The sequence below is a fragment of the Jaminaea rosea genome (genome assembly GCF_003144245.1).
Source record: "Jaminaea rosea strain MCA 5214 unplaced genomic scaffold BDZ90scaffold_1, whole genome shotgun sequence".
NCBI classification, from domain to species: Eukaryota; Fungi; Basidiomycota; class Exobasidiomycetes; order Microstromatales; genus Jaminaea; species Jaminaea rosea.
The window spans coordinates 502,797-515,595 of NW_020289975.1; the positions used below are offsets into that span (position 1 = coordinate 502,797).

General features: G+C 59.5%; 5 protein-coding genes across 5 annotated transcripts; 4 read left to right on the plus strand and 1 right to left on the minus strand.

Annotated features, from left to right (window-relative positions):
- Positions 1-1,641: 1,641 nt before the first annotated feature.
- On the plus strand, positions 1,642-1,923 carry BDZ90DRAFT_209152 (hypothetical protein; the record flags this gene model as incomplete). Its single annotated transcript, XM_025504036.1, has 1 exon — positions 1,642-1,923. A coding segment is annotated over one exon (282 nt), but the record flags the coding sequence as incomplete, so codon positions are not given.
- Positions 1,924-3,131: 1,208 nt separating this feature from the next.
- Positions 3,132-3,558, minus strand: BDZ90DRAFT_4135 (hypothetical protein). The gene has a single exon (XM_025509582.1). It carries the CDS (start codon positions 3,422-3,424, stop codon positions 3,182-3,184), a length of 243 nt encoding a protein of 80 aa, XP_025364694.1. The 5' UTR covers positions 3,425-3,558; the 3' UTR covers positions 3,132-3,181.
- Positions 3,559-4,123: 565 nt separating this feature from the next.
- On the plus strand, positions 4,124-5,813 carry BDZ90DRAFT_244869 (nucleotide sugar dehydrogenase; the record flags this gene model as incomplete). Its single annotated transcript, XM_025507477.1, has 3 exons — positions 4,124-4,548; positions 4,623-5,264; positions 5,342-5,813. 3 exons carry the CDS (start codon positions 4,124-4,126, stop codon positions 5,811-5,813), a joined length of 1,539 nt encoding a protein of 512 aa, XP_025364695.1.
- Positions 5,814-9,386: 3,573 nt separating this feature from the next.
- Positions 9,387-9,949, plus strand: BDZ90DRAFT_229113 (hypothetical protein). The gene has a single exon (XM_025504920.1). The coding sequence runs from the start codon at positions 9,397-9,399 to the stop codon at positions 9,766-9,768; it is 372 nt and encodes a 123-aa protein (XP_025364696.1). The 5' UTR covers positions 9,387-9,396; the 3' UTR covers positions 9,769-9,949.
- A 1,209-nt stretch (positions 9,950-11,158) lies between these two features.
- On the plus strand, positions 11,159-12,629 carry BDZ90DRAFT_257186 (hypothetical protein; the record flags this gene model as incomplete). Its single annotated transcript, XM_025507925.1, has 2 exons — positions 11,159-11,851; positions 11,946-12,629. The coding sequence occupies 2 exons, from the start codon at positions 11,159-11,161 to the stop codon at positions 12,627-12,629; spliced, it is 1,377 nt and encodes a 458-aa protein (XP_025364697.1).
- Positions 12,630-12,799: the final 170 nt, after the last annotated feature.

The following is a 12,799-nucleotide window of genomic DNA, read 5'->3' on the forward strand; positions in this document are numbered from 1 at the left end:
ACATCATCATCATCGTCGTCGTCGTCGTCATTGCCGCCGTCATCACCACCAGCTCACCTCCAGTCATCGCCACACCCACGCGACGCGATTTGCATCCGCGCCACCACGAATATGTCCACTCGTCCATCAGCACCTGGTCCCGCTGCCTCCATCTCTTCACCACGTCTCGGACATCCGCCAGGGACTGGAAATCCACCTCCCTTTTCAACTGCCTCCCCTGGCGGATCCCCTCGTCACAGCTTCGCGCTGCCTGGCCACATGTCGCCCTACCGCGATTCCACATCGCGCTTCCCCCTTTCTGGCTTGGCAAGCCCTCGAGGTAGTGCACTGTCAAGGATGAATGAGCCTGGCGTACCTCACGCTTCTACGTCTACCAGCACCAACTACCCGACTTCGGCTTCAAGACCAGTGTCTCCTGCTTCGGGCGATGAGGATGGCGATGGCAGGGGCAGAATCAGCCAAGTCAGGGGCGAAGAGTCCAGTCGCTTCTCGCGACCAAGCTCGCCACTTGGGGAGCAGGAGCTCGATGCAGCCAAAGGTGAGCAGATTGCACGTACACGCACTCAACTCAATCTTCTGACCTCTTCTTGTCCTCCCTTGACAGCCTTCTTCCCAGGACTGGCACGCGTAGCATCCACCGAGGACGCACGCTCCAATCCTCCTTCTCGACTGGCCAGTCCTCGCCGTGACCTCTTGCAGCGCAACTCGCCTGCTGCCACCTCTCTACGCTCCGGTATCTTTGGCGGACGTGATGCGTCGCCTTGGTATCCCGAAGGCGGTCGCAACTCCCCTTTTGCATCCAGCTCGGCCAGAGATTTGCGCGGCGACGACGGGCGTGATGGCAGCGGCGACGAGCGTGACGGTGAGCCTAGTCGAGGCAAAGACCCTGCTTCGCGCCTTCGAGACAGCGGTGCAGGCGAGCCCGAGCGCTACTCCTCGCCAGCAAGCTTCTATGCGCACCACGGACTTCAACTGCCTACAGCCACTTCGACCGCACTTCCATCAAGCGCATCGCGCGGTCAGCCAGCCTACTCGTCGCACGCTCCTTTCCATCCAACGGCAGCCCAGTACTACGCCTCTCGATCTGGCAGCCGCGGTGATGATAGCAAGGTTGCACCACCCCCTCCCCCTCCCGGAGGAGGTGCCTACACCACGCAGCGCCCGGGTCCTCCCTCTTCGTACTATTATCCTCCTGGCGCAGCATATGCTACTGCTGGCAGCAGCCGAGGAGGTGGTTACCCACCCGCAGACCAGCATGCCGGCTCTGGCAATTATCTCGGGTACGCCATGCCCCCTGGCAGCTACGACTATCAACAGCAGCAGCATGGTCAATATCCAGCCCCTCCCTATTATTCGCACCCTACTATGAGCTACCCTGGGTTGTCTCAAGCAGAGAGTCCCACCGAGCAAGATGACAAGGCCGCGGTCACTACTACGGGCAAGAAGCGCAAGGCTCGGGCCAGCGAAGGGGCCAGCAAGGCAGCCGGCGGCTCCACCGCTTCCGCACCTCGACGTAAGCGCAAAAACTCCGTGTCCAGTAGTGCCAATGACAGCTACGCCCCAGACCACGATGCTGGAGGTCCCAAGCTGCACAAGTGCGAGTCCTGCGAAAAGACCTTCAGCCGTCGTTCCGACCTCGCGCGTCACAATCGCATTCACACGGGCGAGCGCCCTTACCCTTGCACGCACCCGGGCTGCAACAAGTCCTTCCTACAGCGATCAGCGCTCACTGTCCACTCGCGCGTGCACAGCGGCGAGCGGCCGCATGAGTGCGAATTTCCTGGCTGTGGCAAGAAATTCTCCGACTCGAGCTCGTTGGCTCGTCATCGTCGTACCCACTCGGGCAAGAGGCCCTATGTGTGCGAGTTTACGGGATGTGGCAAGATGTTCACCAGGAGGACGACACTCAATCGTCATGCGCGATGCCATGAGCCCGGATTCATCAAGCCTCCGCCGGGCAAGAGGGGCAGGCCCAGGAGGAAACCTTCTGGCGCAGATGGCGGAGAGGAGGACGAAGAAGATGAGGATGAGGAGTACGAGAGCTCCCAAGTTGGATCCGATGGAGAGGACGGGCCTGTTGGGGGGATCGGCGATCAGGACCAGCAGATGACCAGCGCGGCCGTTGCGGCTGTAGCGGCTTATCCTGGCGGCAACGCGCAGGAGCCTCCCCCTCTCCCACCAGCTGCACCCTCCGACGGCTCCCCTGTACCTGCTGCAGCTTCTACCGCAGCGCCGAGCTCCACGTCAAAGTCTTCGACCTCGCGGCCGGGCGGGGGCAAACAGCGTCGCCGACGTGCTTCCACCAATGCGCAGCGAGCAGCTGAGGCCCTCGCGCTGTTTGGTCACCCAGGCGATGCGGGTACAGGTGATGAGGGTGGGCCATTCTCGCCCTCGCCTGCACCTGTAGCTGACGTCCAGCCTCCGGGGCAGGCGCCACCTCAAAATCAGAGCAACATGATCGACCCCGCCCTGACCATGTCTACCAACACGTCTAGTGCGGGCCCTGCACCGGTCTCTTCTACCAGCAGCACTGACGCTGCAGGACAAGCGGAGGACGCCATCGCAGGATTGGGTATGCTCAATGTTCCGCGAGATGACACCGCCAATAACCCTAGCAGCTCTGTTGGGGAGTTGAGCGCTCCACCTGCATTGGCACCCGCGCCAACTGCTCTACCGTTTCCCACGGGCAATCACCTCACTGACCTGAGTGATGCGGCCGCACTGGCCCAGAATGAGGACTGGCCGCGTACCGTACCTTCGACTCCTAAGGCTAGTCAGACGCAGACGCCAAGCAGCAGTGGCAGCACGGCCACCACGACAGCCGCGGCTCCGGCCACGACGACCACGACAGCCGCCGGCCCCGGTCCTTCACCCCTTGCATCCACCGTAGCCACCAATCCCGCCACCAGCGCGGCACGCGTAGCATCGCCCGCACCTCCTTCGGGTACGGCTTCCTTCCTTGCCTCGTCTGCACGCGGTCGTGCTCGTGGCTCGCCTGTCGTCGGGGCTACCAATACGGGCAAGGGGGACTCGAGGCCGGTCTCTAGGGCAGCTACGCCCTCTACTACGGCGAAGAAGTGAGCATTCGAGGTGTTTCGACACCAAGCGAATCAAAGGCGGAACCTCGTCTGCTCTGTGACGAAATCGATACCCCCTCTGCGTTCCTCCCCATCTTTCCGCATCATGACGACCACCCGTCTCCTTCATCAGCACCACTCCTTCTTGACCGCACAAGCTTCTCATCGTCCGTCGCGTTTTCCATCAAATATGTAGACTCTCGCGTGTACCGACCCGTTCCCTGTTTTCTGACCTGACTACTGTGAGATTCGGTCGAAATGTAAAGTGTCATGCAATCCACTGTTGCGCGTGCGAGACCGGCTAGGGTCGCGACGTGTCGTGCGCGACTACCCCTGAAAGGAGCCATCTATCTCTGCTGGCGGCCGATGAAACTGTGGCGACTCATCTGCTTGTGCCGATGCGACTCTCACACAGTCCAATGCGGGGCCCGTTTCCCCCTTGATGGCACACGGCTGCAACTCGACGTCGACGCCGCGAGAGACACACGGCGGAGGAGGCCACGCGGAAGGTGGCCCCCCTCTCGCCGCTGGGATCACCCTCTCAACGTGCGCTAGGTCTTGCCGACCCGCAAACAAGGCGGACTGGGCGCGGCTTCCCCGCGCTAAATTGGCTCCACTGGTCCTCACGTTGCCTCAACCCCTCGACCCCGAGTGTTGGTCTCGATGAGAGCATGGAGAGCACGATGCATCGAAGGAGGGGCTCACAACATGGTGGATGGAAGAGGACGTCCGCGAGATGGTAAAACACTGGCCCCCTCACGCGATCAAGCGTATTCTCTTCTCCACCATCTGCTTCTCGTCTTGGCCGTTGAGCATTACAGAAAGCGGCCCGCAATCACACATCGCCCCGCCGAATCCACTCAAGAGCCGTAGCCGCCCTCGTCAGCGCCGCTTCCACCGCCGACCCTCTCTTTATCACCGCTGCGCTCTCAGTAGCCACCCATCGGCCCATCATGGCACCCATCGCCTCCTCCTCCTCTCACCACTACGAGCATCGTCGTCTCAACTCGTCATCCTCGGCCTTCCCCGTGATGACAAACGACACCATGGCCACCGCCGCCAGTCCGCTGAGTACAACGACACTCGGCGCGGCTAATGGGACCAGCCTCGCCTCGCCGGGCATTCACCCACCCGTACGCAGCATTTGCTGCATCGGCGCAGGGTACGTAGGGGGGCCCACGTGCTCCATCATTGCGGCTCGATGCCCGCACATCGACGTTACCATCGTCGACATCAATCCGGCACGTATTGCCGCCTGGAACTCGGACCCAGACCCGCTGACGGGAGACTTGACGGGGCTGCCCGTCTTTGAGCCTGGGTTGAGTGACATTGTCAAGGAGTGCAGGGGCAGGAACTTGTTCTTCAGTACAGACGTGGATGAGGCTATCAGGAAGGCAGACCTCGTCTTTGTGTCGGTTAACACGCCCACCAAAAAGAGTGGTGTGGGAGCAGGATATGCTGCCGACCTACAGTGAGTAAACAGCGAGCCAGTGGCACCTCGCTCTCCTCTCCAACTCACGCCTCGCCCACCTGCCTCGCCAACAGCTACGTGGAATCCTCCACCCGTCGCATTGCTCAAGTCGCGACGTCCAGCAAAATTATCGTTGAGAAGTCGACGGTACCCTGCCGCACCGCCTCGTCAATGCGCGTCATCCTCGAGTCCAACTCTCGCCCAGGCATCCACTTCGACATCCTGTCCAATCCGGAGTTCCTGGCCGAGGGGACGGCAATGCGCGACCTCCAAGCCCCAGACCGTGTGCTCATCGGCAGCCTCGACACCGAGAGCGGACAATGCGCTGCTGATCGACTGAGCGAGGTCTACGAAAACTGGGTGCCGGCGGAGCGCATCTATATGACTGGCCTGTGGAGTAGCGAGCTGAGCAAGCTGGCTGCCAATGCATTGCTCGCTCAACGCATCTCCAGCATTAACTCCCTCGCTGCCATCTGCGAGAGCACGGGTGCTTCGATTCACGAGGTTGCGCATGCCTGTGGATTGGACAGACGCATCGGACCCCAATTCTTGCAGGCGAGCGTCGGCTTTGGAGGGTCTTGCTTCCAGAAGGATATCCTCAACTTGGTGTATCTCTCGGAGAGCCTGGGATTGACCCCGGTGGCCAACTATTGGAAGCAAGTCATCGAGATGAACGAGTGGTCCAAGAATCGATTCGCGCACAAGGTCGTGCAGACGTGAGGAGCGCCTTTTCCTCTGATCCTACCTCCTCATACGCTGACCCTCACCCGCTCTTCCTGGATGCGCCGCACAGCCTCTTCAACACCATCACAGGCAAGAAGGTCGCCGTGCTAGGCTTCTCCTTCAAGGACAACACAGGCGACACCCGCGAATCTCCCGCCATCACCGTCTGTCGCTTCTTCCGTCGCGAGCTAGCCCGCGTCAGCATCTACGACCCCAAGGTCCCCGAGGCGCAGATCCACGCCGACCTCGTCGACCGCGAGCACGACGCCACTGGCGTAGTAGCTCCGCAAGGCACCAACAACGTCACCGTCTGCTCCTCAGCCCTCGAGGCCTGCAAAGATGCGGAAGCAGTCGTGGTTCTCAGCCCCTGGCGCGAGTTTAGGTGTGAGAACCTTGATTGGGGTCATATTTATGAGAATATGAGCAAGCCCGCTTTCGTCTTCGATGGAAGGGCTATGCTTGATGCTGAAAAGTTGAAGAAGATTGGGTTCAAGGTGCACGCTGTTGGTACGGGGCCGGAGAAGACGGATGCTTGGCTGTAGGTGGGCCGAGCGACTGATGGCTCGCAACCTACGACGACCAAGATGCTTGACGCGAACGTGTCCGCCTGTGAACGCTATCCCTCTCTCCTCTAATTTAACGATACTCCTCACTGCTCCTCACTACTCTCTTGTGGGGTTCTGTGGTGATGAAATGATATTACAAGGTGATGATCAGCTGAAAGAGGGAGTATCGACGCGGGCAGGCATGTTCCTCTTCCTCCTGCCCAGCTACGTCCGTCTCTTCGACGATCTGTCCTGAATGGCGCTCAAAACTGTCTATGCCGGCCAGCCCAGGAAGCCAGCTCTCGGCGCCGGCCTTTTGATGGCGAGCGGCGATGGCGTGCTCTCGATGCCATTACTGCTCCGTCGCTGTACCGCTCCACAGCCCGAATGCGACGCTGTCTGGCCGCCTGCGCTCGCCTGATCCTCTCAAGCCAGCCTGCTCCGCTCGCAGCGGAGAGGCGCTGCTCTATCTCTCGTTACTCAGCCCTCTCTAGTCGTCTCCCAGGAAGAAGTAGGTTCCCGCAGCCTTCTGCTCCTTGTCCTTGATGGAGTGGTACTTGTTGAATCTCGGCCTGAACGTCGCATTGTCCCTCCTCATACTGACATCCAACGCCTTGAGGAAAGCGTTCATTCCCGTCAAGAGGGATTCGGGCGCCTTCGCATGCGCCTTGATCGAGGGCGTACCCTCGTAGACGATGACTCGGTCCGCAAGATAAGTGGCCATGATCAAGTCGTGCTCAACCACGAAGGCCGTCTTTCTCGAGTGGAGGATAAAGCGCTTGATGAGCTTGGCGGCCAAGATACGCTGCTCCGAGTCGAGGTAGGCTGAGGGCTCGTCGATGAGGTACACGTCTGCTGGCTTGCCCAGCGCGAGGACCAGGGCGACTCGCTGCAACTCTCCACCAGAGAGGGTCTGCACCTCTTGGTCCATGATGGCGTCCAGGTTCATGGGCTTGAGCACGTCCGTCTGGAACTGCGGGTGCAGGAAAGCTCCCTTGATCTGCTTGATGAATAGCATGCGCACCGTTCCCGTGAACTTGGGTGCGATCATCTGTGGCTTCAACGAGACATTGATCTCTGGTGGCTTCTCGCTCTCTCCATCTGGCGCAAGCTTGCCCGCAAGCATCTTGACAAAGGTCGTCTTGCCCGTTCCATTTTCACCGAGGAAGACGATGATCTCCGAATCACGGAAGTCTCCTGCGTCGATCTCGAGCGAGAAATTGCCTTGCGTCTTCTTCATTGCCGGGTAAGGGACGGAGCCACTTCGCTCGACGACCTCGTCCTCGGCCGTCTCTGCAATCTTGAAGGTGAGGGCATCGTCTCTGAATCGCATGTTCTCGGCGGGGATGTACCCTTCGAGGAAAATGTTGATCCCGTCTCGTACGGGGGAAGGGACGGTAACTACTCCGTAGACGGAGGGGACACCGTATAGGCAGCAGACAAAGTCCGAGAGGTAGTCGAGGACGGACAAATCGTGCTCTACTGCGATGACGTAGGTGTGGTCGTCGAGGAGCGAGCGGATGACGTGCGCTGCCTTGAGACGCTGCTTGACGTCGAGGTACGACGAGGGCTCGTCGAACATGTACATGTTGGCATTCTGAACGCTGGACATGCCAATGGCGAAACGCTGCAGCTCTCCTCCTGAGAGAGCCTTGACGTCTCGCTCGAGGACGGCTTGGAGGTCGAGAAGGTCGACGATCTGATCCTTGTTGTTTCGCTCCAGCTTTGCGTCGAGAAGCTCGGACACATTTTTGAAGCCCTTGATGGCGCGGGGGATGTGGTCGACATATTGAGGCTTGATGAGAGCCTTGATGTTGTCCTCGAGGACCTTTGTGAAGAAATTCTGCAACTCTGACCCGCGGAAGTACTTGAGGATCTCTTGCCAGTCGGGCGGCTCATCGAAGCGGCCCAAGTTGGGCTTCTGCTTGCCGGCGAGGATCTTCAAAGCTGTTGACTTGCCGATACCGTTTGTGCCTACCAAACCCAGCACCTGACCTGCTCGCGGTACGGGTAGCCTATGCAGCTTAAACGAGTTTGCAGAGTAGCGATGTGTTGTCTCTGCCTCGAGGTTGGTGGGCAGCTTGACGATGTTGATGGCTTCGAAGGGGCACTTCTTGGGGCAAATACCACAACCAATGCACAGCGTCTCAGAGATGAAGGCCTGTCGAGGGGGGGCCGGCGAGGATATTGGGTCAGACGATGATGGACGATGCAAGGGATGCTCGCCCGTTACTCACAATCTTGGACGTCGGCGCCACCTCGATACACAATCTTCCCATTCTTACGACTGGACATGATTTCTTGCATTCCTGCTTGCACTTCTTTGGCTTGCATTTGTCCTGATTGACGATTGCGATTCTCGTCTCCTTTGCCTCGGGGCCGCCCTTTGGAGGCTTTGGCGCCATCGCGGCGAGAGATGAGTCGGGGAGCTGAGAGGTGAAGAGAGGGAGAAGGGAGAATGGAGGATTGAGGACAGAGTCGTGGGAGTAGTGGCTGCTCTGGCGCTGATGATATGCGGTGCTGTGGTGCGTCTAAGGAAAAAGTGGTGCCAACTGTTAGGACTTTGCTTTGAAATGGTGTCCACTCGTCCTTCGACGCAGGCCTCGCTCTCGTCTCCTCGGACGGAAATCGATTCGAGGACAGGCCTGCAAGTCTGAACTGCACAGTCACGTGTCGGCGAGCTCAGCCCGCCCCCCCTGCCCTCGTCGACGACGACGTGGAGTCGCCTCGATTGACATGGCTCGTTCACGCTCGCATGACGTCGGAATCTCTCCATCACCACCAACCCCCCGTTATGAGCTCGACCAACGACACAAAGACTCAGCTCGCGCAGAGCATCGTAGCATGGCTCAAGGACTCCAACACGCAACAGGGAGCCGCCGACGCTGCGCAGCTTGAGCAGGCAGCCAAGTCGATCTCGAGTGCATTCAACCTGCCCTCGTCCTCGGCATCTAGCGGCCCTGGCCTCCAGACCATCTACGACGTCTTCCTGAAGACGCAGAGTAAGATGGGCGGCGGCGCAGCGTCGACACCCGCAGCAGCAGCCTCGTCTTCATCAGCGCCTGCAGCAGACAAGCCCGCCCCCTCCGCCGAGGCAATCGCGCAAGCCGACCAGCACAAGACGGACGGCAACAAGTCCATGTCCTCCAAGGACTACTCGTCCGCCATCGCATCCTACACAAAAGCCATCGACCTCAACCCGAACCCAGTTTACTACTCGAACAGAGCAGCCGCCTACTCTCAAGTTGGGCAGCACGACAAGGCAATCGACGATGCGAGGCATGCGGCGCAGCTTGACCCCAAGTTTGGCAAGGCCTACAGCCGCCTGGGCCATGCGCTCTTTAGCTCTGGAAAGTACTCCGAGGCAGTCGATGCGTATCAGCAGGGCTTGTTGGTGGACCCGGAGAACAAGCTGATGAAGAGTGGGTTGGAGACTGCTAAGGCGCAGGCAGAGAAGGAGGGCGACTCTGGGGCGGGTCCTTCGAGCGCAGCTGCTACCAGGGATGCGCCGGGCGCTGGTGCTGGTGCAGGCGCAGGGGGTGGGTTCGGTGGCTTCCCTGGGATGGGTGGCGGAGGAGGAATGCCCGACTTGGCTTCACTGATGGTGAGCAGTGTGACGCCACGAACAGAGCCGGGGTCCCCGATTGATGCTGATTTGTTACCCTCGCTCGCTCGCTCGCGTCCTCAGAACAACCCTCAAATGGCAGCAATGGCACAGCAGATGATGCAGAATGGCGGACTCGAGCAGCTCATGCAGAACCCTATGCTAAGGCGAATGGCAGAGAACATGGGCTCGGGAGGAGGGATGCCCGACATGAGCCAGCTTGGCGCTCTCATGCAGGACCCGCAAATGAGGCAGCTCGCTCAGCAGTTTGCAGGTGGTATGGGACGAGGCGGTGGTCAAGGCGGTCAAGGAGGGCAGGGTGGTAACCCGGGCAACATGTTCGGTTGAGCAAGGTGGGTATGTGCGCTGGTTCTGGCTGGGATGGCGAGAGCTGACCCTCTACCCCACGCAGGGTTACCATAGGCGATTGCGGCTCCACCAGAGGCCGGTGAGGGCATGATTTCTGCTTCTCCCGATTGTACAAGACCACCGATCTCTGGCGGCATCCAAAAGTTTGAAATTAGAGTACAAGACATCAGGAGTTCACGCCCCTTGACACGGCTTGCTGGGTGTGAGCTGAACGCGGCCGCAGAAGAGGGCAAAGACTTCGCGGAGCGAGCGACGGCGTGAGCGCCGAGTCGAGTCAAGTCGAGCGGCGAGCCAAGGCTCAGCTCCAGCATCAGGCGAGCTGAGCGGAGGAAAGGGCGGTGCGTCGATGCGAGCGTCAGAGCAAAGGGAGCATAGAGCCGCTGGCATCGAGCCGCTGGCACATCTGCCGCTATTTACATCACAGCTTTGCTTTCCACCACCATCACTGTCCTCTCCACTCTCTGATCCTCCCTCTCTCCCCCTCTCCCCTCTCCCCTCGATACACTTCCCACATCATCGCGACCCTCCGCATCTTTTCTCCTCATCCACTACTAGCTGGACCAACAGCCAGCTCCTCTGCTCAGTCAACACACCTAGTCTCCTTCGTTTTCGCACCGCCGCGCCCGTCGAGTCAGGAGCCCATCACCCATCAAGTCAAGTCGGTCAGTATGCTCTTGCTTCCGATTGCTAGCCCATCAGCCGACACGCTGACACGTTGCCCTGAATCCTCCCCTCTGGTTCGTAGAGGTCGAGTGCACCTTGAAGAGCCCTCATGCCTGCTTCGGCTTCAAGGTCATCGACGAACGGTCTCGAACCTAGTGCACCGGCTCCATGGTCTGACCTGCCCGCATTGGGAACCACGATCTTGCTGAGCACTACAAGAATGCAAGGAGCAGGCAGCTCGGCTGGCCAAGCACGTCGATGAGCTCTTCCAAGGAGCCATGCGTAGGGTGGAAGCACGTCGATTCAAAGAAATAGATCAAAAGGAGAAAGCTACAGGAGACTTCATCCACGTCATCATCCAGTTAGGGCCAAGGAGTCCGAGCACAAAGAACAAAGGAACATACCCTAAGCCGAGCCTAGAGTATGCCGAGCCTCAACATGTGGCACGTCAAGATTACCAGCAGGAGGCCGTTCACAGTCGACTCGGCTTTGCAGGTCTCGGATCAAGGCGAAGCAATCTTTCTCCCCGTAGCAGCCATACGGATCAACAGGCAGGTGGAGAGCACCCACGGTCCGAGCAGCGATACTTATGACCGAGGCAATACAGGCACACTGGCAAGAGATTATCGTGCTCGTCAAGCGTCACGCTCTTACACCATCGTTGATAAGATGTGTAAGCTCCGCCACACAATCTTCACCTGCCGCCATGGCCAGGACTGGGACTTCGAGGAGATCAAGAGGACAGGCAATCCGCGACGCCAAGCTGAGCCGCAGCGCAGCAATCGCACAGCTGCAGTTGACCATCCCTGGCCTAAATTTTCGGGCCCTTGTCATCCTTTCAACCAGCATCGTGACGCCTCTGGGCGTCCACGTCGCCACCTTCGTCTACACTTTCACATCGTCGGTGGACCAGATCCGGCAGGTTGATGACTCGCCGGACGGCGACGGATCTCCCCTCGGACACACGCTGGAGTCGTGCGCGCTCGTGCCGGCGATGGTCCAGCAAATGAAGCGCAGTGCCCCGTTGTTGGACATTGCACTTGTATTTGCTGCCATCTCGGTCCAGGCGACGGTCAAGATGAACGATGTGCGCAGGAGGGCGATCCTGGAGAAGCTCGGGTTGATCTTGCAAGGCGGTCAAGGCGTCAGGGAGGCCTTCTGCAAAGCTCGTCACGGCGCCAAGATGGCCAAGAGTCTGGCGCCCCTCAGTCGGGCGATGACTGGTCTTGTCATGGCCGAGCCAGACCTTAGCGAGGTCGAGGCTCTCCGCACGGCTGTGCCAGGTGCGCCTGCCAAGGCCAACATCGACACCCTGTTGCAACTTCATCTTACCCTCGCCTCATCCACGCTGACCGGTCTAGAAGATAAGATCGACGAGCAAGAGGTCAAGGCGTATACAGTCAGCACCTCAAGGAGAACGTGTTCTTTGCGAACATCCTGCCAAAGGTCCTCAAGCATATTCTGAGCACCCTTCGCAACTTTGCTGACTCAAGTCTCGCTTCAAGGTCAAATTGATCCGCAACGAGGACCAGATCCCGGTGATCTTCCTTGGAAACGAGAAGACGCCGTCATTGAAGATCCTGCGGCTCGTCCTTGCCGTGGTTCTCAGAGGGCTCTTTTACTGCGACCTGGTCGTGCTCGTCCGCTGCGGCTTCCTCGTTCTCTGGCCGCTCGAGGAGTTGATCCTCCGCCCTTTCTTCGTCTGGATCGTCCACTTCGCTCGTCGCGGAGCGTACGATCGCATCTCGCAGCTGAGGATGGTGTTCGATGGAGCGCCTTGGTCGCCGCTGAAGCCGACCCTCCTCGCGCACGTCAACCACGCTCGCGTCTTCGGTGTCTGGGCTCACCCCGACGAAGGCGAGCGCGATGAGCTCGTCCCGCTCGATGACAAGGATGCTTTTGTTGAAGAATTCGTCAACATCTGCGTGCAGCCGTGGGTGATCAACAAAATGCTCGCCTCGGACGCCCCCGCCATCATCGTGCAAAAGGTCGAGTGGGCTCGCCCGGCCGTCGAGACCATCCTCCGTCGGCTCAAGGAGGCCAAGCTCGTCGACATCACCGACGAGGAGATCGGCCTCGTCGACCAACGCCCGTGCACGCTTACCTCGGACCAACTCGCCGCCATTCGCGTCAATGGCATGACGGCGCTGGAGGAGGCCGGCAACTACATCTACTAGGCTGGATGAAGCTGATCATCGACCTGTCTCTCTCCTGTTTTCCATAACCCCCCCTCCCCTCTTCATCTCTTCTTCGATCACGTCTTCAATATTATCCTTTTCATCTACTGAGACTCGCGGGTGAAGCGGTGATGCAGTGGGGCCGCTTCTACGGTGCCGCAACGGTCCGA

Coding starts and splice junctions, on each gene's coding strand:
- BDZ90DRAFT_229113 (XM_025504920.1), top strand. CDS start 9,397: ATGCCCGACTTGGCTTCACTGATGGTGAGCAGTGTGACGCCACGAACA.
- BDZ90DRAFT_4135 (XM_025509582.1), bottom strand. CDS start 3,424: ATGGCTCCTTTCAGGGGTAGTCGCGCACGACACGTCGCGACCCTAGCC.